Consider the following 24707-nt stretch of genomic DNA (forward strand, 5'->3'; position numbering starts at 1 on the left):
TTAATCGACATCAAACTCGCAATATTTACAACGAGTGAAATAAATTTCATTTTTATTTCAATAAAATTATTATCAATGTTAACTTGAAATATATATATCCCAAAAATCCTTCTAAAAAATCATAACAAGACAGTACAAAAATTAAATAAAATATATAAATCGAGTATTGAAATAATCTATAAACATTAAATCTAATAGTATCAGCATTAATTTAAAATCTAGTTTGAAGCAATACCCCATTTCCTTATTCATACATAAAATAACTGATCTCATTCAAAAATGGAATTAAAATTAAGCCATTTAAGTTCACTTAGAATAAAATAATATTCTTCAATGAAATACACAATAAAAACATCAAGAGTTATTTTTAGATTCATTATATTTTTAAATATTTAGATTTAACTATTTTCCAATTAAAACACTCCAAAAGCTTAGAGTTTATTCAAAGTTCCTTTTGCTGATGCAAATTTACATATTCTAAAAACTCCGGTTTATATAAATTCCTTCGCCTGATAACAATTCTTATTAAATACACAATATTGTTTTAAAAATTCATAGTAAGCCAGTAATAACACAAAATAAAATTAATTTTAGAGATAATGTTGGTAAACAAACTCTAAGCTTAACGATATTTAAAATTTCAATAAAAAGGAATACAATTTCAAGTAAATATATGATACTTTATATATACATATATGTTCTTCTTGCTAAAAACAATTCGTACATTATATCATTAATGACAGATTTAAATATTGTAAATATCATTAAATTATATTAAAACTAAAATCGTTGGAAATTCAAATAAAAACGAAATAAGATAAAAATATTGCAAATATAAAATCATGAAGTTATAAAACAGAACCTTCAAGAAGGATAGTCGATAATATAATATGTGGGCAGACGGCCTTTTATACAGTTATGCTAGTTAATGCAAATGTTGCTCGAAGTTTCCGTTAAGTGAGCAATTTTTGGTAGTTGTTCACGTTGCATATGCCACATACGTATGGTATATTTAATATACTATATAAATATATGTATATATATATATATATATGTGTGTGTGTGTGTGTGTGTGTGTGTGTGTGTGTGTGGGTATCTATGACAACAAAAAGGTGGCAAACAACGAGGCAATTGGCTCAGCTCCCTTGGCGACTTCTAGGTAAGCATAGAAGCATACTCACATACACACACACACACATACACATACATTCACCTATATACACACTTGCATGTGTGAGTGCAATTCCAATATCATCCAAGGATATTTCGGCTGCACTAAGTCCACATGACCTTCTAAAGTTGGTTGACTCGCGCCCCAAACAGCGAACGGACCGAAGGACGCAAGGGACGCTGCTCGCTGCAGGCTACGGGGGCGGGGAGGGTTGAGGGGGACTGGGATGACTGCAACATTGTTTGATTAAGCAACAGCGCTGCAAAAGTTGACGAGTGTTGGGGTCAAAGAGAGCGAGACACACACACACACACACACACTCAGAGAGAGAGAGAGAGAGCAGGATGATGCATTGGCTGCAAAAGAGGGACAAAGCTTTGTCTATGATGCAAGCAGCAACAGCAACAGCAACAGCAATAGCAGAGAGCAAGCAGCTGAGAGCGAGAGCGAAAGACAGAGAGAGAGAGAGAGAGAGAGAGAGGGAGAGGGAGAGTGCACTTGACGAAGCCGTTAGAAGCCAAGAGCAAATGGCAGTTAGCAAAATTGCAACAGCAATAGCAAAAGCAGCAGCAGCAGCTAAGAAAAACAAAACCCCACGCGTCGTCGTCGTCGTCGTCGTTGCTGCTGCTCGGGTTCTGCTCTGCTCTGCTCTGTTCTGCTCGGCTTTGCGCTGCTCGGTGTGCAGAGCGACGTCGGCTCTCTGCTTTGGTTTTTGGTCTCAGTTTCGGTTTCGGTTGCTGTTGCTGTTGTTGTTATTGTTGTTGGCGTTTCGGTTTCTGTTTCGTTTGCTGTTGCTGCAAGCGTTTGACAATTTCGCTGCCGTTTTGCTGACTGCCAGTTGCCAGTTGCACATTTCCGTTATATCCGCCAGACCGCCGTGCAACAACGCTCGTCGCTCGTCGCTCGCTCGGTCAGCAGGCCGCAATAATTCGCACAGTATGAAAATATCACGCAGCACCCAAAAATAAATGCACGCAAATTAAACAACAACAAATCCGAATTAAGAATATAAAAAACAAGAAAAAATCAAAAATCAAAGAGCGCAGACAACTAAAGCAACTTCTACCGCGGCACTTGTAGCATAACTGCAACAACTGCAACAACAGCAACAACAATAACAACGGCAACTGCAGCTTAAGGTGATTTTCGCATATGCTGAAAACGCTTTGCTGCTGACTTCGCAACTGACGCCAGCGTCGACGTCGGCAGAGCGTTGGCGTTGCCGTTGGCTTTGTTTTGGCTTCGGAGCTTCAATTGCAGCAACAGCAACAGCAACAGCGGCAGCAGAGTGCAGACAGCAGCAGCGGCAACGGCAACGGCGGCAGAGCACTGACTGACTTCAGTACGCTTGTGGCTCGAACGCAGTCAGCGCGCGGTACGCGTTAAAACGAGGAACAACAAAAATACCGAAAGATGAAAAATAATGAAAAATATTAACAACATTTAATTGCGAAAGGCAGAAACAGAAGTAGAAACTGATTTATTTTTGTTCGAGTGAAGTGCAACTTTGTGCAAGTGACGACAATTTGTCAATTGAGTTTTTGTGTGCAGCAAGTGCTGGAAGCGCACATAAGCTCAAAAAGGATCTAAGTTATCCAAGCAAAAGAACGACAAAAACAACAACAACAACTGCAACAGCAACAACAACAGCAACGGGAGTAACAGAGACAGACGCCTACAATTATGCCTGGCCCGGCGCTGTGGTCCGGTGAGTAGTAGTTGAAGTTGTAGTTGTAGTTGTAGCTGTAAAGTTCCAAAACAACAACACGCAAAGCATGCAAGCTCGCTCAAATGCGCGAGAGAGCGCTCTCTCCCGCTCTCTCTCTCTCTCCGTCTCTCTGTCTGTTTCTTCTTCGATCTTTCGCTCCCGCCACTCCACCATTTGAAGTCACTCTCAGCAATTGCATATTTCCGCATGCTGTCTCGTTTAGTTCAGCATGCGCGCATGCGAGCTTGCTATCATTGCCTCGCTGCCTCTCGCTCGCACACACGCTGTCTTGCTATCGCCTCTCTGCGATCCGTGTCATGGACAAGGAAAGAACCCAACAAACTTTCACTTGCGCCAATGTGCCAGTCAACAACAGCAGCCTGCCAGCTGGAGCCAAAGAGAGCGCCTGCTGCTGCTGCTGCTATGAGAGAGCGGAGTGCTGAAAGAGCGCGCATGAGTGTGTCTGTGTGTGTGTGTGTGTGTGTGTGTACACGCCAAAGCAAAAGACAAGCTTAGGCGGCTTTAAGCTTCCTGCGTTACAAGTTACAATCGGCAATAGCAAAAACAACAGTAAATGCAATACACAGTAGACTTGACACGTTTGCTTTTGCTCGCATTTCTGTTGTTGTCGTTGTTGTGGTTATTGTTGTTGCTCATTATAAAGTCGTAAGCCATTCGTATACCAAGTACTCAAACAACATAGAAGGGTATACAAATTAGTGGCAAAAAGCGATGCTAGAACAAATGAAGACTACATAATATTAATAATTGTAATAGTCGAAATGAGCATTTTATTTGCATTATCTTCTTCACACTGAAAATACTTAATGAGAATCTGAAAGTCGAGCACACTCCACTCACTTGCTTTCTTACTTGTTGCTTGTGTGTATGTATGTTAATGTGAGTGTGAGTGAAGCAAAATGTCAGTGAGCAATAAGGAAATGAAATGTGCGCCAAACAATTACATATTGAATTTGATGTTGTTGTTGGCATTGTCGTTACTGCTATTGGCCACTGTTGTTGTTATGGTTGCTGCTGCTTCTGCTAACAGCGTGCAATGTATTTGAAATCGAAAGTGCTCGAGACAATGGTCAACGAACGAGCCAAGAAGCTAACGGTTAACTCGTAATGGGGGGGAGTGGGAGGTTGTGGTGAAGTTGTGTGGTGAGCTTTGCCAAAAAACATGTTAAATGTTATAAATATGTGTAGCAAAAGTCGCGCACAACAAAGCAACATACAAAATATTTATTATTTTCATTTTGGTCAACTACATTCCCCCTCCCATCGCTCTACGGCCCCTTTAGTCATACAATTCACATTTCGCAATTCATGACATTGCTGCTTCTTAATGCTGCTGCCGCCGTCGACGTCGACGTCGACTTCGATGTTGATGTTGATGTCGACGTTTGACGTTGCGCTCCACTTGCGCAGTTGCCGTTGCGCAATCGTCGATGTTATTGTGCTCTTTTTTTTAAATTAACTTTTACCTTTTACTCACTGTCACTGTGCAGTGCGCAAGTGTGTGCGTGCACATAGCCATATGTATATTTAGGTGTGTGTGTGTCACCCACTGATCAAGCACCGGGATCCCATCTGCATTTGCTGTGAGAGCCAGGAAGCATTTGCAGCATTCGCCATTGCATTCACACACAAACACACACCCATAAACTCATACAAATACACTCACTCTTTCGCACTCTCTAATGCTGCTGAAAGCTTCTTATTTCACGCGACAGCGACAGCGGCGTCGACAGCGCTGCGGACGTCGCTGCAGTCGGGCGCACGCTGGTGGCACAGTTTTATGTTTCATTTCATTGAACCTTTGCATAAGCGCCTGCAATCTTCCGCGGCCGCTCTCTTTCTAGCCTGTTGACGTAAGTCAACGACAACGACACGACTGAGAGGACTCACGAATCCGAACCCGAACTCGAACACGAGTCGGCAGCCGAAGTCGAAGTTGGAGTCAAAGCAAAGCTTTTCCTGTTACTGTAATAATTGCGACCCACTGTCAAGCCGCCGGTCAACGTACACACACACACACACACACACACACACACACATACTCGGCAACTTCACATTTTAATTCAAATGCTTGAAGCAGCATAAACGATGTAAGGGTGGTGGAGGGGGGCACTGGAGAGCCCATCAAGTTTTAGCTGATTTTCTATTTTCAACGTCGCCGCCGACGACGACGCCAAGCGAAACTGTCGCCAGACGCAACGCAACGCAACGCAACATGGAGTTATTCCTGGGGGAGGGTGACTACAACGCCAACTGCACATAGAAACTAACATGCATGCTTGCATATAGAAGTTGCCAGCAAGCTAGAGCGAGCTTCCCACTCTCGTTCTCTCTGCGACTGCGACTGCGACGCACAGTCGCTGTCGCTGTCGTTGTCGATGGCGATGGCGATGGCTATGGCGATGTCTCTGTCGCGCCATTGCTGGCGTTCTTCGTGCTCTCTATTTATCTATCTAGCGCTTATTGCAGCCGAACGAGCAACGTTGGCCGAACGTTTGCCGAGCATAACTATGACGTCGACGTCGCCCATGTGAATGTGTTTGTGTTTTTGACTGCGCTATGCATGCTCATGTGCGTCTGTGTGTTGGTGTGTTGGTGTGCTTTTTTACTTTTTGTCTATTGGTTTTCATTTTCGTTTGCAGTCGCCATTGACGTCGACGTCGACGTCTAATGTTGCTGCGGCTGACTGTGACGCCGACGACGACGACGATGTTGGCGCTGCCGATCGTTGGCTTTGTGCTTTCGGCAGTGACAGCAACAGCAACAGCAGCAACGGCAGCTGCGGCGTCGACGCTTTTTTAAATAGTTGTATAGAGTTGCGCGTTAGTTTCGAGCAGCGACGCCAGCGCAGACGTCGCTGACTGAGTGGGGCTGAGACTGTTTGTGGCTGCTGCTTGCTTTCTTTCGCTCGCTTACTCCTTTCATTTCACTTTATTTCGTTCGAATGTACGCACGTTGGCCGCGGAGCAGCAGCATCAAACAAAACAAAAACCCAAAAGCGACAACGGCAACAGCAACAGTAATAGTAACGAGGAAAACAACACTCGGCGCGAAAGCGACTCTTCGTCGTCGTCGTCGTCGTCGTCGTCATCGCCTGCTGTCCGCTGTCTGCTGTTTGTTGTCTGTTATTATACGGAAGAGACAACGACAACGACAACAACAATAAACGATAACACGCATCTCATAATATTTGTTGTGTTTTTGGATATTTCGCATTTCGGATTTATTTATTTTTTTGTGGTTTTTTTTTGGTAGTGAATATTTTTGTTTTTTGTTGTGAATTGCATTACTTTTTGTCGTTGTCGGCGAGTCAAAGAAACAAACAAACAATCCAACAAACAACAACATCGTATCGCGTACTTTCTGCGGCTGCAAAACAGTTTAACGGTACATATAAAAATCGAATGCGAATTCGGATATCGCCAAAATGCCATCAACAATAAAAGCAACATGAATGCTAAATACAAATCTTACAAAATACAACATAATACAGAATATACAGAAAACACACACAAAATCATCATACAATCAACCAATCAAAATAACAAAAACAACAACAACAATTCCAAATGCACTCTCGTCGTAAGTGTGTGTGTCTGTGTCTGTATGTGTGTGTGCAAAATTCTTAACGGTTAACGGATTTACGCAGTCAGCAATGCAAGTGATCTAATTGCTGTCCTCTTCCCTCTCACACGTACACAGACACACACACACTTACACACAAACTCACCTTGTGGATGGCGAGAGAGCAAAGTGCATTCATCTCATATACCATTTTACTCAGTGTGCATTTCATACCAAAAACAAAAAAAAAAAAATAAGTGAGCGAGATAAAAGGATATGTGTATGTGTGTGCGTCGGCTTTTGCTTGTGTGTGTTGTGTATGCGCCAATTCATTTTATTCTTTTTTTTTTCGTTTTTGTTTTTCTTTTAGTTCATTTTTTTTTTGCATTTGCTCAGTTTGTTCAACTGTTGTTGTGTCTCTTCGACGACTCTCTGCTGTTGGGTCTCTCTTTCTGCGTGCGTGTGTGTGTGCGTGTGTGTGTTATCGATACAAAACTATCGATTGATCTCAGTCAACAACAGCAACAACAAAGAAAAGACAGAAAATATTCTATTCGAATCAATGTGCTGCCAGCATGCGTCATAACTATTGGCGCCAACGATTCCCAGCGCCAGCCATGGCACCCACCTAACTGCAACTGCAACAGCAACAGCCACAGAAATTGCAGCTGCGTCTGCAACATCAGAAGTGAAGAAGAACGGCGAAGCTATCGTAAGCAAAGCAAGTCAAATGAATGTGAATCAAGCAGCAGCGCTGAGTCTGGAGCCAAAGGTGACAGCTGCTGCTGCTGCTGCTGCTGCTGCTGCTGTTGCTGCCTCTTCTGCTGTGCTGGTGGCCGATGCTGCAGCAGCGGCAGCCAATGCAACTGCAACTGCAACAGCCAAGTCCAGTGTCGAGGCCAAGCAGAATGGTCAGCATTCGACGCACGAGGAGACAACGCCGAGGGGCATCAATGGTCACCACAGCAACAAGAGCAACAGCAACATTAACAGCAATAGCAACATCAACATCAACAATAACAACAATAGTCGAAGAAGCAGCATCGATGACGATGAGCAACTCAACAGCGACAACGACCACAATGTTGCTGGCAAGGACGCCGGCAGCAGCAGCAAGTTAACCATCATCAAGACACCGCTAAACAAAACGTTGCTCAAGAAATGCAGCAACAACAGCAACAGCAACAGCAATAGCAATGGTAACCTGCCGCATGCTGCTGCACTCAACAACAGCAACACCAGCAGCGTTGTCGTCGTCGCTGGCGTAGTCAACGTCAACGCCGACGCTGACGCTGACGCCGACGTCGACGCAGATGCCGACGTTGATGGCGATGGCGATGCTGATGCCGATGTCGATGCTGAGGCGGACGACGCATTGAGTTTTGGCTGCGATTCCGGTTTCCAAAGCGGAAATAACAATGAACAAGAACAATTTATGAATGATAATCATCATCATCATCATCATTACCATCATCATTATCACCATCATGGCGAGCGCGAAGGCGATCACGATAACGATAACTCAAATGCGAATGCGAACGCAATCGCGAACGATAACGATAATAGCAACGATGTTGACGCTGACACTGCCACTGCCGCTGCGTCTGCGCTTGCAACACCAACAGCAATGGCAGCAGCGGTAGCTGCAACAGCCGCAACATCCTGCTCAACGTCCGAACATGTTGCAGCCGAACAGCAGCAGCACCAGCAGCAGCAGGCGGAACAGCAACACCAACAGCAGCAACATGAGTTTCTTGTGAAAGGGGCAACAGCAACATCTCCTTGCACGGCGGCAACCAAGGCAGCAGCACAAAATGCTTGCACTCAAAAGTGCAGCAAGTGCAATTCTCACAACAACAACAGCAGCAACAACAACAATAATAACAATAACAGCAATAACAACAACAACAACATTCATTACAATAACTACAATAATTATTATAAGAAAAAATCTCGTATGCCGCCCATTTGCAGTTAGTATTTTGTTTCGTTCTGTTCATCATATTCATATTTATCGTATCATAATCAAACGCCCAACCCCGCCCCCCCACCGTCCCATCCGCAACCAAACACACACACACACACATGCTCCAAACACTCCCCAGCAAAAAAACAAAACAACCAAAAAAGAAAGCAAGTGACAAATGAAATGTGCGCAAAAAATGAAAACAATGAGACAACAATTGAAACGATAATTGGCAATAGCAACAATCGATTATTCGATACACACAAAAATCCAAAAATCAAAAGAAAAAAATTGAATATTCATTTTGTCGTTTGTGCCAAGCTCTGCCGCGATGTGGCAAGTGCGGCATGCACCTCTTACAGATCCTAAATGCTTACCACGAGTACAACCACAACCACAACCACAACCTCAACCTCAACACCAAAACCAACTACTCCAAAAACATCCTCAACAAGAACTACAAACATAGCAGCAACCAAAACAAAGCAAGCAATTGCAACAAGTATATCAACAACAAATTACCAAACCCAACTTGAAACAGAAAAACTGAAATTCAAACTAAATCGAAATCAAAATCTAAATCAAAACAAACAGAAAAAGAAAAACAAACAATTTTCCAATCGGCACACAAAATTCTTACGCATTCTTTTGCAATCCAAATTCAAGAAACGAATCGGCAACAACAAAATTATGACATCCATAGGTAAATTTGTAAAAACATAAAAAAAAAGAAAAACAGAAAATTACAAAACCAAATCATTACTAACACCACTTGGCTTGAATCTTAACCTATGATAAACTGCACCTACCTGCTATTCTATGTTATTACTATGTAGTGTATGTTATATCTTCAATTAATATATAATTGACCTTTAACAACTTTATCTACCTATCGAATATAATATTTATTCGAAGACAGTTAGCCATTGCAATATATCAATCATTACCAAAATGTATTTCCTACCGAATTTGATAGGTCTTTAATCTGTTGTTAGTTATTTACGTTCAATTGTAGTTTGAAATTTCTTACATGCTTTATCTAAAAAATGGAGATCGCATTTCTTTACAACTTCGAGATAGTAAAGGAAAATATAAATGGATAATTTGATTTAGTAACGAAAAACAATTACAAATTACAGATAGCTTTTGTAGTTTATGGCAAATTTTTAAAATATGAATAAATGTTTTGATATATTTTAGTATTTTTCGGTGTTAGTATTATAATTTAATAATAATGCTGCACTGTAAATAAATATCTGAAGTAAAGCTCTTACTATACTTTAGTATTTTTCTCAGTATATAAATTTGGTATTTTTTAACAATGATACCGCTCAGTAGCTTTCTTGTCTTAAATGAAAATTTACAATACCTAACTGAGATAACAATTAGGAAAATAAAATATCGAAATACATTAGGCGCAGATATCATACTATCTATCCATACAGTAGTAAATCGATATCACATTTCTTTAAAGCATATTATAGAGTGTTTTCAGAGAGATTTGTTAATTGTGTTCGAGGGAAGCTCAAGAGTGCTGTGGCAGTTGCACTGACAATGGCAGTGACAGAGAGAGAGAGTGCGGGGAGGGAGTTGCAGTTGTAATTTTGCAGTTAGGAATCTTTAGCAACAATTGGGAAGCTTTAATTGTGTTCTTGTTTAGGCGTCGCAGGTGCGTGTGCAAGCGACATGAGCAACAGCTGTGAGTGTGTGTGGGTGTTGTTGATGTTGACTGTTGCTACCACGCGCCAACACAGCCACAGAAACAATAGCAACAGCAACAGCAAGAGAGCTACAGATACAGATACAGATACAGATACAAATACAGATATACGCAGCACACGCATTGAGTTTTTATTGTTTAGAATAATCTTGCGCTTGATAATGAAAATAGGTCAAATTTTAAAAATACACACACAAACGCGACATTGTCGACGGCGGCGTCGTCGGCGTCGTTGTCGATTGCTGTTGCTGTTGCTGTTGCTGTTGCTGCTTGCTCGGCAAATGATCGTGGCATGCGTAGCGACGACATTAGATAGATACACACAAGCGAACGAAGATAGCGAGAGGGAGAGGGACAGGGAGAGGGAACTGAGAGGGAGGGAGTGAGGGAGAGTTGGGCCAACGCACCACAACTAAAGAGCGTCACTAATTGAGCGAAAGAGACAGAGAGAGAGTGTGAGTGAGTTGGCGAGCGAACGATCGCTATATTTTTTTTTCAGTTGGCGATCGAAAGTTCAGCTCCCTTCTCCTCCTCTTTCTCCTCCTCCTCCTCTCCCTTCTCCTCCTGCTACTGCTGCTTGCAACAGCTTGCAACACATGCGCTTATCTTCACACTGAGAAATGCTGATAGCGTTCTACCCCCCGCGTTCCACTTGGATCCGATCGCATCGCATCGCATCGCTTTGCGTCCATTTGTTTGTCGTTTAATTTTGACCCATTTCGAGCAGAGTTGATGTCTTTTTTGTCGCGCGAAGACAAGCGAATGATCAGCGAGTAGCTAATTAGCCGGCATGCCCCAACGCACACACACACACACACGCACACACACACACACACTTATCACACACATTGATACGTCAGCAAACACAACCAGTTTCTGCATGGCTCTTTTTTGTGGGGAAGTAAATGCAAATTTTGTTTTGGCCATTTGACCAGCAGCAGCAGCAGCAACAAAAAAAACAAAAAACTTCCGCAAAACGCAAAGCAGCAAAAAATGGCAGCAACAACAACACACTCAACTGATCGATTATAATGTGTCTGATTCACTTGGCGATCAGTAGGCGCCGAACAATAGAAATAACTCCAACTGAAGCTTAAGTTATGACTGCTTTCAAAAACTCTTTAATTTCGCGAATTTGATAGCTTAACAATCGATAATTCAATGACTTACTGACTCATTTTGCAGCTTTGATCGATAACTCGACGCAGATCAGTGATTGTTTCTAGTCCAGTTTCTCTCTCTCTCTCTCTCTGTAGGATATGCGAAAATGTTAATTCGAATCTAATCGAGATTGAAATTGAAAATTCTAAGCGCCAAATCAAGTTTGACAAGTTAACATCCATGCGAAACAATTAACTGACTAACTAACTGTCGCAGCAAAGTCATGGCCATGGGAATCGTAGTATTGCCAACTCCCCAAGAAAAACTTATCTTCTCTCAAAAAAAAATAACGTTGCAGTTCCGAAATATTTTGATCAAAATCTGTATAGAATGGGTCATAGGGCAGAAATATGTATGTATATAACGGTTTGATGCCAACACGAAATGCATATAATATGTAGGCAGAAGAACCCATAAAATATACTACTTTCTTGATTAGTGTCAGCAGGTGAGAAAATCTCGAACATTTCGTATTCTAAAACATATTTTGAATAGCAGAATATCAATATACTTAATAAATATTTCGGTATTTTTGTGGTATATTTTGTATATTGATATACGAAATAAAATCTTTGATTTTTTTTTTTATATTTTGCATAGTATTTTGAATAGTATAGTATAGTAAAGTATTGTTTGTCGCAATATTAATTTGGTATATGTTAACAATAATATCGCAGTGGAAATTAATATATGAAATAACGCATTTGGCTTAATTTAGTATTTTGCCGGTATTAATTTGGTATGTTTTACCAAATTTACCGCACTTCAAATCAATATACGAAATAAAGCTTTTGTTATATTTTAGTATTTTTGTCGGTATATTAATTTGGCATGTTATACCAAATATACCGCACTGTAAATCAATGTACGAAATACAGAATTTCGCATATGGGCAAATCCCACGTGTCGCACGCTACATTCGCACGATTTTAGCTAATGAAAATCAATTTTTTGGGGGGTTTTTTAAAGATTTACCGTAAACTTTTGTTATGTGTTTAGAGTGAATTGAGAGTACTTTCGGAGGGTATAAGATTCAATTTCACTGGAGTCACTGTTTTGAAAATAATTAATAAAATTGTGACGTGTCGCACGCTACACCAAGTGGAAGTTAGTTTCAAAAATTTGCATTTTAAACGCAATTTTTAGCGAATTCTGCAAATTTATCCCTATAAAAGTTAATATCCTAAAGAAAGTTAAGAATATTAGAAGACAAAATCCGATCGTTTGGTCTTAATAATGTTTATAGATTTTTAGCAAAGCCGTAAACCCATTGTGTCGCACGCTACGTGTCGCACGCTACACTTTTTCCGCTGACATTAACATAAGACAAAAATCTTTTAATTTGAACTAAACATTTTTTATTATATTCATAAATGTGCTTCACAATTATTTCAACGTGATTTACTTTAGATTAGTGTGTGAGCCCAAGCAGAGGCAAAATATTGTGAAGAATAAAATAGGGATTTGAAGGTGTGCGCAGAGCACGAATTCAAGTAAAATTATGAAAATTATAAATAAAATTGGGTTTGATACAAATTTGTGCATTTATAATGATCGAAATTTCTTTTTTGCTTTAAATTCTTAAGATGCCATATCTACTTTAATGTTCCATATAAAGAAAAATTAGAAAATGTGAAATTTAAAAATTGGTCGCTGGTGGACTGTTTCTGGGATTTGCCCATATCTTTATACCCGCTACCCATAGGGTAGAAGGGTATTATAACTTTGTGCCGGCAGGAAATGTGTGTAACAGGTAGAAGGACGCATCTCCGACCCTATAAAGTATATATATTCTTGATCAGCGTCAACAGCCGAGACGATCTATCCATGTCCGTCTGTCCGTCTGTGTGTCTGTCCGTCTGTCCGTATGAACACCTAGATCTCAGAGACTACGAGAGATAGCGTAATAGCTAGAGTTGTGAATTTTGATATATATAATAATAACTATAGTAGTTATGATTCAGATAAAAATTGTCGAAGTTATTAAAGAAATACTTTTGTATGGGCAAAAACGCCTACTTACTAGGGCTCTTAGTTGGTTTGGCTGACAATCTGGTATATTGTGCCGTCTATGGTATATTTTGAATGCGGTACTATGTGGATATACCACATATACCATTTGGTATATTTTTAGTATATTTGCAGTATATTCGGTATATTTTGAGAATAATACCGCAAAATATATTGCTTTTATTCAAAATGGGTAGCGTGTATCTCACAGTCGAGTACACTCAACTGTAGCTTTCTTACTTGATTTGTATTTCTGTCAGTATATTAATTAAATATACCGCACTTTAAATCAATATCAGAAAATAAGCGTTAGAAATTATAAAACCGGATTATAAATCAATATGTGAATTAAGCTTTTGTTATATTTCAGTATCTTGGGGTTATATTAATTTGGTATATTTTAACAATAATACCGCTCAGTAAAAAAAATATATATGTATAATATTAAACTCTTTGCTCAGAAAAAAAGATTAGATATTTCTTGACAGATTTTTATGTATTTTGTTCTTAGACGTGATTAAATATGATTGATTTTATATATACATATATATATTTTGAAGTCTCAAAAAATATTTTAAGCATATTTATTAAAATCATGAACTTAAATGAATATCAGTTTCATAAACTTTGAAAGAACCAAGGAAAATAATCTGTAAATTTTTAATTGCAATGCAGCTTTTGGCTTTAAAAAATACTTCTTACTTTTCGCTGTCAGACAATATTTATCAGGAAAACAAAAAACAAGCTGATGCTACCAATTAGACATTGTTACAGATTTAAAAATTGATTGATTATTGTCATATTATTTTCAAATGTTAACAATTGCATCTGCAGCAAGCAGAGCAGAGATAGCAACTTGTTTTGGCTGCTGAAGAGCAGATGAGATGTAAAGATGTGATTATTGTTAGACTAACGTATTGCGTATACGCACGGTGTGCGCTTGTTCTTGTTACCATTGCAGGAATTATGACACTGAGCCGTGGCCCGTACAGCGAGCTCGATAAAATGAGCCTTTTTCAAGACCTCAAACTCAAGCGGCGCAAAATTGATTCAAGATGCAGCAGTGACGGCGAATCGATAGCAGACACATCCACCTCGTCGCCGGATCTTTTGGCGCCGATGTCGCCGAAGCTTTGCGACAGCGGCACGGCAACAATGCCGCTGCCATTGCCGCTGCCATTGCCGCTGCCACTGCCGCTGCCGTTGCCACTGCCGATGCCGCTGTCGCTGGCATTGCCGCTGCCAGCGCTGCCATCGGTGACGGTGACGGTGACAACGGCAGCATCCACATCGGCGGCAGCAGCAGCTGCCGTCTCCACATCATCTTCGTCATCAGCATCAGCATCGTCATCGGCATCGTCAACAGCAGCAGCATCAGCGACGATACCGTCGTCGTCCTGCCCGAGCAGCAGCATCACGATAACCCCAACAGCAGCAGCCGCAGCAGCAGCAGCCACGACGGCAACATCAACAGCTGCAACAGCAGCGACTGCAACAGCAACTACAACCACAAAGCATCAACAGACTGAAATTCATTCATCGAGCAACGCGATCAGCGCAGCAGCTGCCTCGACGGTAATGTCGCCGCCACCGTCAGCGATGACGCCGCCATTGGCGCTCGACAACGCGGCAGCGGTGGCGGCAACAGTTGCTGGCGGTGCGGCAGGATCGCGTGGCACGCCGACACCGCCGCACAACAATGGCGGCGCCTCGAGCTCCAGCAACGGCAGCAGTCGCGCCTCGCCCGATTCGCTCGAGGAGAAGCCATCGACAACAACGGGTCGCAACAGCAACAGCAACAGCAACAGCAATGGACTGCTCAGTAGCAGTAGCAACAGCAATAGCAAGGTTAACAGCAGCAACAACAATAATAATGCTGGCGGCAATCTGAGCGTGATCAGGAGCGTGAAGGAGGAACGCATTCAGGCGTCGCCCACCAAAATGCTCGTCTATCTGCAGCATCAGCAGCAGCAGCGGCATGAGCGAGAGCAGCGAGAACGTTCCAGAGAGCGAGAGCGGGAAAGAGAACGAGAACGAGATCGAGAAAGGGAACGCGAGCTGGTGGAACGGGAGCAGGCGACGACGGGACATGTGACGGTGCTGGTGACGCCGTCGCGCATCAAGGCCGAGCCGCCGCCCTCCGCCTCGCCCTCGTCCACAACACAGCGAGAAAGGGAGCGAGAAAGAGATCGAGAACGAGAACGAGATCGAGATCGAGAACGAGAACAGCAATCGCTAGGAAGCTCGAGTTCGATCAGCTCGTCGCAGCAGCATCTGAGTCGAGGAAGTCCGCCGTCTCCGATGGCGTCGCATCATGGCCATGGCTACGGCCATCCGCATGCTGGCCATCTGCATGGCCACGGCCATGGACACGGACACGGACACGGACATGGCCATGGTCATGGACACGGACATGGGATGGCACCGTCAGCGATTGTGCAAACACATCATCTCCATCAGCAGCTGACGCAGCCACTGACGTTGCGGAAAAACAGTCCGCCGCAGGAGCTGCAATTGCCGCAGCTCTCGATGCAGTCGATGCAGCAGTTCAATCTGCATCATCTGCTTGGTCAGCAGCAGCAGCAACAACAGCAGCAACAACAACAACAACAACAGCAGCAGCAACAGCAACAGTCGCCGCAGCATTTGCAACAACATTCGCCGCATTCGCTGATTCGCGTCAAAAAGGAACCAACAACAACAGGCGGAGGAGGAGGCACCGGAGGTGGCGGTGTCGGTGGTCAGACACAGCGACACCTCTCGCCGCATCATCATCAGCAGCACCAGCAGCAACAGCAGCAACAACAACAGCAGCAGCAGCAGCAACACCATCAACAGCAACAACAGCAACAGCAGCAGCAACAACACCTCCAACAGCAGCAACAGTCGCTGATGCACTCGGCCACGCTGCAATCGCTGCGTCCCTCGAGTCGTGATGCAGCCATACTGTTTCGCGTGAAGAGCGAGGTGCAACAACAGGTGGCTGTGGCAGCAGCAGCCGCATCCTCTGGCCTGCCACCTCATCTGATGCAACCATCCGCTGCAGCTGCGGCGGCGGCAGCGGCTGCTCAGCGCATGGTCTGCTTCAGCAATGCGCGCATCAACGGCGTCAAGCCAGAGGTGATTGGCGGTCCCCTCTGCCCCTCGCCGCATCCTTCGTCATCGTCGTCCTCGTCGCAGCTGTCGCCGCAGACGCCGTCACAGACGCCGCCCCGGGGCACGCCCACCGTCATCATGGGCGAGAGTTGTGGGGTGCGCACCATGGTCTGGGGCTACGAGCCACCGCCGCCCACAGCCGGACAGCAACAGCAGCAGCAACAACAGCAGCAGCAGCAACAACAGCAGCAGCAACAACAGCAGCAACAGCAGCAACATCAGCAACAGCAGCAGCAGCATTGCCTGCAGACCGCATCGTCACCGTCGACGGGCTCGATAACGCCCACACACACGCCGGGTCCGGTGGGTCCGGTGGCACCGCAGAACAACGAGGAGGCAGCCCAGCTGCTGCTCTCGCTGGGCCAGACACGCATCCAGGACATGCGACCGCGCCCACATCAGTTCCGCACACCGCACGCCCTCAACATGGAGCGTCTGTGGGCCGGCGACTACTCGCAGCTGCCGCCGGGGCAATTGCAGGCGCTCAACCTGAGTGCCCAGCAGCAGTGGGGCAGCTCGAACTCGAACTCGAACTCCAGCGGCAACGGACGCTCCTTGGAGGCGCCGCACGAGCCCACGGACGAGGACGATCAGCCGCTAGTCTGCATGATCTGTGAGGATAAGGCCACAGGTCTGCACTACGGCATCATCACATGCGAGGGGTAAGTCGAAGTCGTAGTCACACCTCATCCTTTCCTCGTTTGCTAACACATGTTTCCCATTCTGTTTTTCTTCCCTCTCTGCAGCTGCAAGGGATTCTTCAAGCGCACCGTGCAGAATCGTCGCGTCTACACGTGTGTCGCCGATGGCACCTGCGAGATAACCAAAGCACAGCGCAACCGTTGTCAGTATTGTCGATTTAAGAAATGCATCGAGCAGGGCATGGTGCTGCAAGGTCAGTATACTCTTCCTCTTCAGCAACTTTTCATTTGAACACAATTTGAATCGAATCAAACTTGTTTCAATTCCTGAAATGTAAACTCATGTATGTTATATCTGGTTTGTAGTTAAGAAAGCCACAATCGACTATTCTCGCAAAACAATGCGGTATTATTAATATAATATACCAAATGAAGTTACTGGAAAAATACAAAAAATATACCAAAAGGTTAAACTTGTACTTGTTCAATCTCGAAAATATAGCGAAAGCTATTTTTGGTATATTGGAATGTTTGTGCTTCTTTAACATCGAAAATATACTGAAGGCTATACTTGGTATAATGGTATATTTGTGTTTGTTCAACATCGAAAATATACCGAAAGCTATATTGGTATACTTGTACTTACTCGTCTTCTTATCAAGCAAAAAAAGAAATAAGAAAGCTACACTCGAGTCTCCTCGACTCGGATACACCCGCTACCCATTTTCTATAAAAGCAAAATCATGTGGTGTTATTTTTAAAAATATACCAAATTCAAGTATATTGACAAATATTAAAATATTACGATGGCTATATTCGGTATATTGGTATATTTTTACGTGTTCAACCTTGAAAATACACTGAAATTTGTATTTGGTATATTTGCACTTGTTCAACCTTCAAATATACCGAATTAATATACTGGAAAAATGCTGAAATATACCTAAGTCTATATCTAGTATATCGATATACTGCCATCTGCCTGTTACATACATTTCCCTCAAGCAAAAATAAAGAATATCCTTCTATCCTGATATTTAGTGCGAGATATCAAACCAAAAACTACATAAAATCCAGATCGAATGGAAAACTTGTCCAATTGAAAAAGAAAGCAACTAAAGAAAATGCTTCGTGAGCTAAATTTTCGTTTTTAACTATTTCGAGATGTGTTCATATCTAATGTGCATTTGCGCATGCCAGAGTTTGAAAAGCGATCGAATACTTTCATCAGCTAGTGTACACAACTAATTTCAAGAAATTCCTCTCATTTTTCGATCCCTGTCAGCCGTGCGGGAGGATCGCATGCCAGGTGGACGCAACAGTGGAGCCGTCTATAATCTGTACAAGGTGAAGTACAAGAAGCACAAGAAGACCAACCAGAAGCAGCAGCAGCAACAACAGCAGCAGCAGCAACAGCAGCAGCAACAACAGCAGCAACAGCAGCAGCAGCAACAACAACAGCAACAATTGCTGTCGCCCATCCATCATCATCATCCAGCAGCGGGACACGGTCATCCATCGCAGTTATCACCGCATCATCTGCTCTCACCACAGCAGCAACAGTTGGCGGCAGCCGTTGCTGCTGCACAGCATCAGCACCAGCAATCGAAGTTGTTGGCGGCGGGGCATGCGGCAGCGGGGGATCTGAAGCCAATGTTTCTGGGTCCCGTGCTCAAGGCGGAGCATTTGCAGGCGCCGCCAATGCACAGTCCAGCCCAGCAACAGCAACATCAGCAGCAGCAGCAACAGCAGCAGCAGCAATCGTCGCCGCATCTGTCGTTGTCCTCCCCGCATCACGTGGCACCACCAACAGCCAGCCAACAACAGCAGCAACAGCAGCAGCAACATCATAACCATCACCAGCAACAGCAGCAGCAGCAGCAACAACAGCAGCAGCAGCAACAGGCGTCGCTGCCCGCACATCTGATGAATGGCACCATACTGAAGACTGCACTGACCAATCCCAGCGAAATTGTCCATCTGCGACATCGACTCGATTCGGCGGTCAGCTCATCGAAGGACAGACAGATCTCTTATGAGCACGCGCTCTCCATGATCCAAACACTGATCGATTGCGATGCCATGGAGGACATTGCCACGTTGCCGCACTTCAGCGAGTTCCTCGAGGATAAGTCGGAGATTAGCGAGAAGCTCTGCAACATTGGCGACTCCATTGTGCACAAGCTGGTGTCGTGGACCAAAAAGTTGCCCTTCTACTTGGAGATACCCGTCGAAATCCATACCAAACTGCTCACCGACAAATGGCACGAGATACTCATCCTTACCACGGCTGCCTACCAAGCGTTGCACGGCAAACGCTCCTCCAGTGGAGCTGGCGGTGGCGGTGGCAATGCAACGACCGCTACGGCATCGAGTCCCGGCGGCAACATCAACAGTAACAGTAACAGCAACAGCAACAGACACGGCTCACCAGCACCGACATCGACGCCGACGACACAGCTGCCGATGACGCTGCACAAGGATGATCCCGAGTTTGTCAGCGAGGTCAACTCGCATCTGAGTACCCTGCAGACCTGCCTTACCACCCTTATGGGCCAGCCCATTGCCATGGAGCAGCTGAAGCTCGATGTTGGCCACATGGTCGACAAGATGACCCAGATCACGATCATGTTTCGTCGCATTAAGCTCAAGATGGAGGAGTATGTCTGTCTCAAGGTTTACATATTGCTGAACAAAGGTACGTTCTCTCTCTCTCTCTCTCTCTCTCTCTCTCTCTTTATCTGATTATTCACTACTCTGTCTTGATTTTCCCTCAGCAGAAGTGGAACTGGAAAGCATACAGGAGCGTTACATTCAGGTGCTGCGCTCCTATCTCCAGAGCTCTTCGCCACAGAATCCCCAGGCGCGACTCAGCGAGCTGCTCTCCCACATACCCGAGGTAAGTGTGACCAACCAGTGAAGGCAGCTTGTAATCAAATCACTCTATAGATCAATCATTAACTATTGCTTTGCATTTAGTCAACCACAACCTCAACCATTGAGTCTATCAATCAAACATTCATCTGACTTCCTGCACTTCAATAGCACTCACTATTAACTGGTCATCAATCATTCAATCACATTCGAGTTATGCTCAATCAAGCCAACTTCTCAATCGTCTAATCGAGCAAATGTCACTCAAGCAAGTAGACAACACTAATTCAAGCAATCAATCAAAACAGCAGCCAAGCATTTATTCATATAGGCAATCAATCATCCACTCAAAGAGAAAATGAATGAAGTAAACATAGAAATGTCAATCAATCAATAAATCGCAAATTAATTCAATTCATTTAACAAATCAATCAAATAATTCAACATCAGTCAATCATTCAATCACACTCGAGTTATGCTCAATCTATTCACTAATGCAACCAACACCTCCACACTCTCGTCTAATCGATCAAAACGTCAATCAAGCATGTAGACAATAATAATTCAGGTAATCAATCAAAACAGCAGACAATCATTAACTCGTATAGGCAATCAACCATCCAACCGAAGAGTAAATAAATGAAGTATACATAAAAATTTGAATCAATCAATCAATCACAAATTAATTTGATGCATTACACAAATCAGTCAAATAACTCAAAATCAGTCAATCATTCAATCACACTCGAGTTATGCTCAATCACTTCACTAATGTAACACCTCTGTTTTTGAGTAAACAAATCAATCAAATCGCCAATTTCTGAATCGTCCAATCGCGCTAACTTCAATTAAGCAAGTGGACAACCATTAACTCATATAGGCAATCAATCATCCAACCTAAGGGTAAATGAATGAAGTAAACAATGAAATTTTAATCAATCAATAAATAATTTGATGCATTACACAAATCAATCGAAATAATTCAACATCAGTCAATCAATGATTGAAGTCTGTCATTAATTTTCTACAATACCCTTAAGCCACACATTACTGACTCAATCATTTAATCAATCAAACGTTTGATTGCAGATTCAAGCGGCAGCCAGTTTGTTGTTGGAGAGTAAAATGTTTTACGTGCCCTTCGTGCTCAACTCGGCGAGCATAAGGTAGCAAATGCTTGAGCACGGCCTGTTGCCAGCCACTAACCACCAGCCGCTGCCAGCCAACAAGTCACAGCAGCGTCAACAGCAGCACGACCCACAGCAGCAGCAGCAGCAACACTTGACTCCGCGACGCAAATCGAAGATGCATCAACAACAACAACAACAACAACAGTTGCAGGCGCAGGCGCAGGTTGCTTTGCTGCTCGATTTGCCAAAGATTAAGATTGAAATTGGGACAACGGAGCAACAGCAACTGCAACAACCATTATTGCTGCCGGCGGCAACAGCAACCACAACAACAACAGCAGCAACATCGTCCGCATCGTCGTCGTCCTCATCGATTTTGAAGAATTCGCTGCTGAGCGGCGCGGCAGCAACATTGGCAACACTAACAGCTGCTGCCGATCAAATAGCGCGCAACTCGGTGACAGCAACAACAATCGATGGAGTCAACAACAATAAGAATAGCAGCAGCAGCAGCAGCAACCGTAGTAGTAGCACAGCAGCAATGGTGCAGGAGGCATCAAGTAACAACAGCAACAATAACGGCAGCAGCAACAACAGCTTAGAAGAGAGCAAAAGACTTGAACATCAACAGCAACATCAGCAGCAACAACAACAACAGTATACATCAATTCTACAAACGGCCTTAATGTCACAACGTCCAATGGCAGCTGCCACATCAACAGTAACAGCCACAGCAACATCACCGATAGTAGCAACATCATCAACGAGCGCAACCAGAGCAACAACAACGACAATGACGACTGCAACAACAACAACGCCACCGCCAGCGCATGTGCTCAAAACGGCGGTGACATTGGCCAGTCTAAGTGAGATAGCAACAGCACGACAGCAGCAGCAACAGTTGCTGGCGATGCAGCAACAGCAACAACAGCAACACAAACTGCCTAGAAGAATAATCAATTTGTCAAGCAACACTGCCACAGGCCCAGGAGCAATAACGATCACTGCCAAACCAATGCCAAAGGCCTTGGAGTTGCGGCAACGCAACAGTAACAGCAACTGCAACAACAGCAACATCGACAACAAAAGCAACAACTGTTCGAGTTCGTGTCAGAGTCAGAGTCAGGCGAATGGTAAGCAGCACAATGTGTGATCCATGTGATTCAGAAGCTAATGTTCCATACCAATTGCTAGCAGCAGCAGCAACAACAACAACAACAACAACATCGCTGCCCAATGGCAACTGTTGTCACGTGCCGGCGACAACAACCAGCACGGCGACAATACATACGCAGACGGATGACATGTTGCTGGCAATAAGCGATGCTGCAACAGCAATAGCAGAAACAGCAACGGCAACTGTCACACCGACTTCATTAACAATGCGCCCAGCAATGCAACAACAACAACAACCACAACAACAATGGAATGCCGTGTCGACGACGACGACGGCGACGACACAGATACAAGCACAGCCACAACATCAACCAGCAACAATACCACATACCACAACAACAACAACCACAGCACCATACAACAGCAACAATAACAACAACAACCACAACAACAACAACAATAATAATAATAGCAACAACAACAACAACATGATTAGTAATAATAATAATTATAGAAATATAAATAATTATAATGCCGCTGCCGCTGCCGCTGCCACGCCCATGCGCCCGCCTACGCGCACGCCCGTGACCTCAGCTTCTGTTACTGTAGTTGTGTTCAAAACAATGTTACCTGATGACTGAATTATTTTAGAATCGTACACTTAAAGCATGTTTTTTATTATCATTATTATCGATTTACCGATTACCGATTACCAATTACCAATTACCGATTACCAACTACCAATTATCAGCTATCAATTAACAATTATTACTACATGCATAACAAATGTAGAAAGAGAGTTTAAGCGAAAGAACGATAGAGAAAGAGAGAGAGAGGGAGAGGACGCGAATTCGCATTATTCGATATATGTATTTCATATTTTTTTTTTTTTTTTTTGTCGTTTATTCAAATAAGTTTCGTCACACGCAAATTGTTAGAAACCTAACCTACAAAAATGTATAGCCTAAAATCTAAAGCTGTAACCTAACCTAGAAACTAGCACAGTCTGCATACTTCACACACACACACACACACACACACATAAACTCACACACACACGCACTCATGCTGAACCGAACAAACCAAGCTGAGAACACAAGACTGCAACAGAGAGAAAGAGAGAGAGAGAGAGAGAAACAGGAAAATGAAATAGAAATGAAATGGAATGGAACAGAGTTTGGCTCAATTCGGTTCGGTTTGATTTTGAGAGCTGGATTCCTGTGGTTTTAAACGGCATTAAACGCAGATGTGTTTTTTAACTAAATCAATTATGCTTTTACTACTATATTCTTTTAAAACACACACACACACATACATACACGCGAACATTTTATTACAGACATATATACATAAATAACAAATTATATAAACTTTTTTTTGTATTTGATATTTGATATTGTGTGCAAATTTTAAAAGAGAAACGAAAAGCAAATGTAAGAAAAAGTAAAAAGAGAAAATACAAAAAACCTAAGTTAAGTGTTAACATGTATCATGATAATGAGATCAGTTAGGATGAGTTAAGTGCAAGTGCGAGCGAGAGAGAAAGAAAGAGAGAGAGCGAAAGAGTAGCCACATATACACATACACACACACACATACACATACTCTTACTCACTCACACTCACACGAACACACAGCTAAAGAATAATGCGCATTGTTGAGTGCAAAGATAATTGCAAAATGTTTTTTTTTATATACATATATATACAAGAAATAAAAATTATATATTATAATTAAATATATATACACAGATCTGAATAACATATACATTGTGTTGTATGTATACAAAAGGAAAAGCAAACCACATAAAGAATATACACACACATACACATATATGTATATATAATACAAATATATATATTATATACATATAGAAACTGTAGTCGTATTTAGCTAGTTTTACTGTATTCGTTTTAAGTACTTTTTGTAGAGAAATTCACACACACCTACACACACACACACACATACACATAGGCTGCAGGCGAAAAAAGGGCCAAGGGGAGGGAGGAAATAAAGGGCGCTGGGCTGGTGTGAGCTTATCGATATGCAATGTTATCGATAACACAGAATGCGTAATTTCTACTTTAAATTATTACAATGGCATATTATGTAATGTTAGTTTAATAAACTGCAACACACACACACACTACTACATATATACAAATTTAACTCACACGCATACGCCCACATACACACACACACAGACACACCACTACATACTAAAATACATTTAATAATAAGCATTAAATACGCATAATATTAATGAAGATGAAATCGATCGAGAAATGAGAAATGAGAAATGAGAAATATGCATACAAGTTTTACATCTGTTTGTATGTTTGTATGTATGTGTATACACTTAAAAACAAAACAAAAGAAACTAATTATAGTTATTCATTTATATACTATACATCTATCTATATATATATATATATGTATATATATATATATATACATATATAAATGTAA

The 24707-nt window shown here is 42.8% G+C and overlaps 1 protein-coding gene across 1 annotated transcript; it reads left to right on the forward strand.

Moving 5' to 3' along the window:
• Nucleotides 1-6850: 6850 nt before the first annotated feature.
• On the forward strand, nucleotides 6851-24662 carry LOC132796093 (hormone receptor 4). The gene is given in 7 exon segments (XM_060807130.1): nucleotides 6851-8437; nucleotides 14283-17139; nucleotides 17224-17372; nucleotides 18404-19816; nucleotides 19899-20017; nucleotides 21082-22255; nucleotides 22317-24662. Coding segments are annotated over 7 exon segments (7518 nt in total). The 5' UTR covers nucleotides 6851-7194; the 3' UTR covers nucleotides 22880-24662.
• Nucleotides 24663-24707: the final 45 nt, after the last annotated feature.

The sequence above is a fragment of the Drosophila nasuta genome, chromosome X (assembly GCF_023558535.2).
Source record: "Drosophila nasuta strain 15112-1781.00 chromosome X, ASM2355853v1, whole genome shotgun sequence".
Classification (NCBI taxonomy): domain Eukaryota; kingdom Metazoa; phylum Arthropoda; class Insecta; order Diptera; family Drosophilidae; genus Drosophila; species Drosophila nasuta.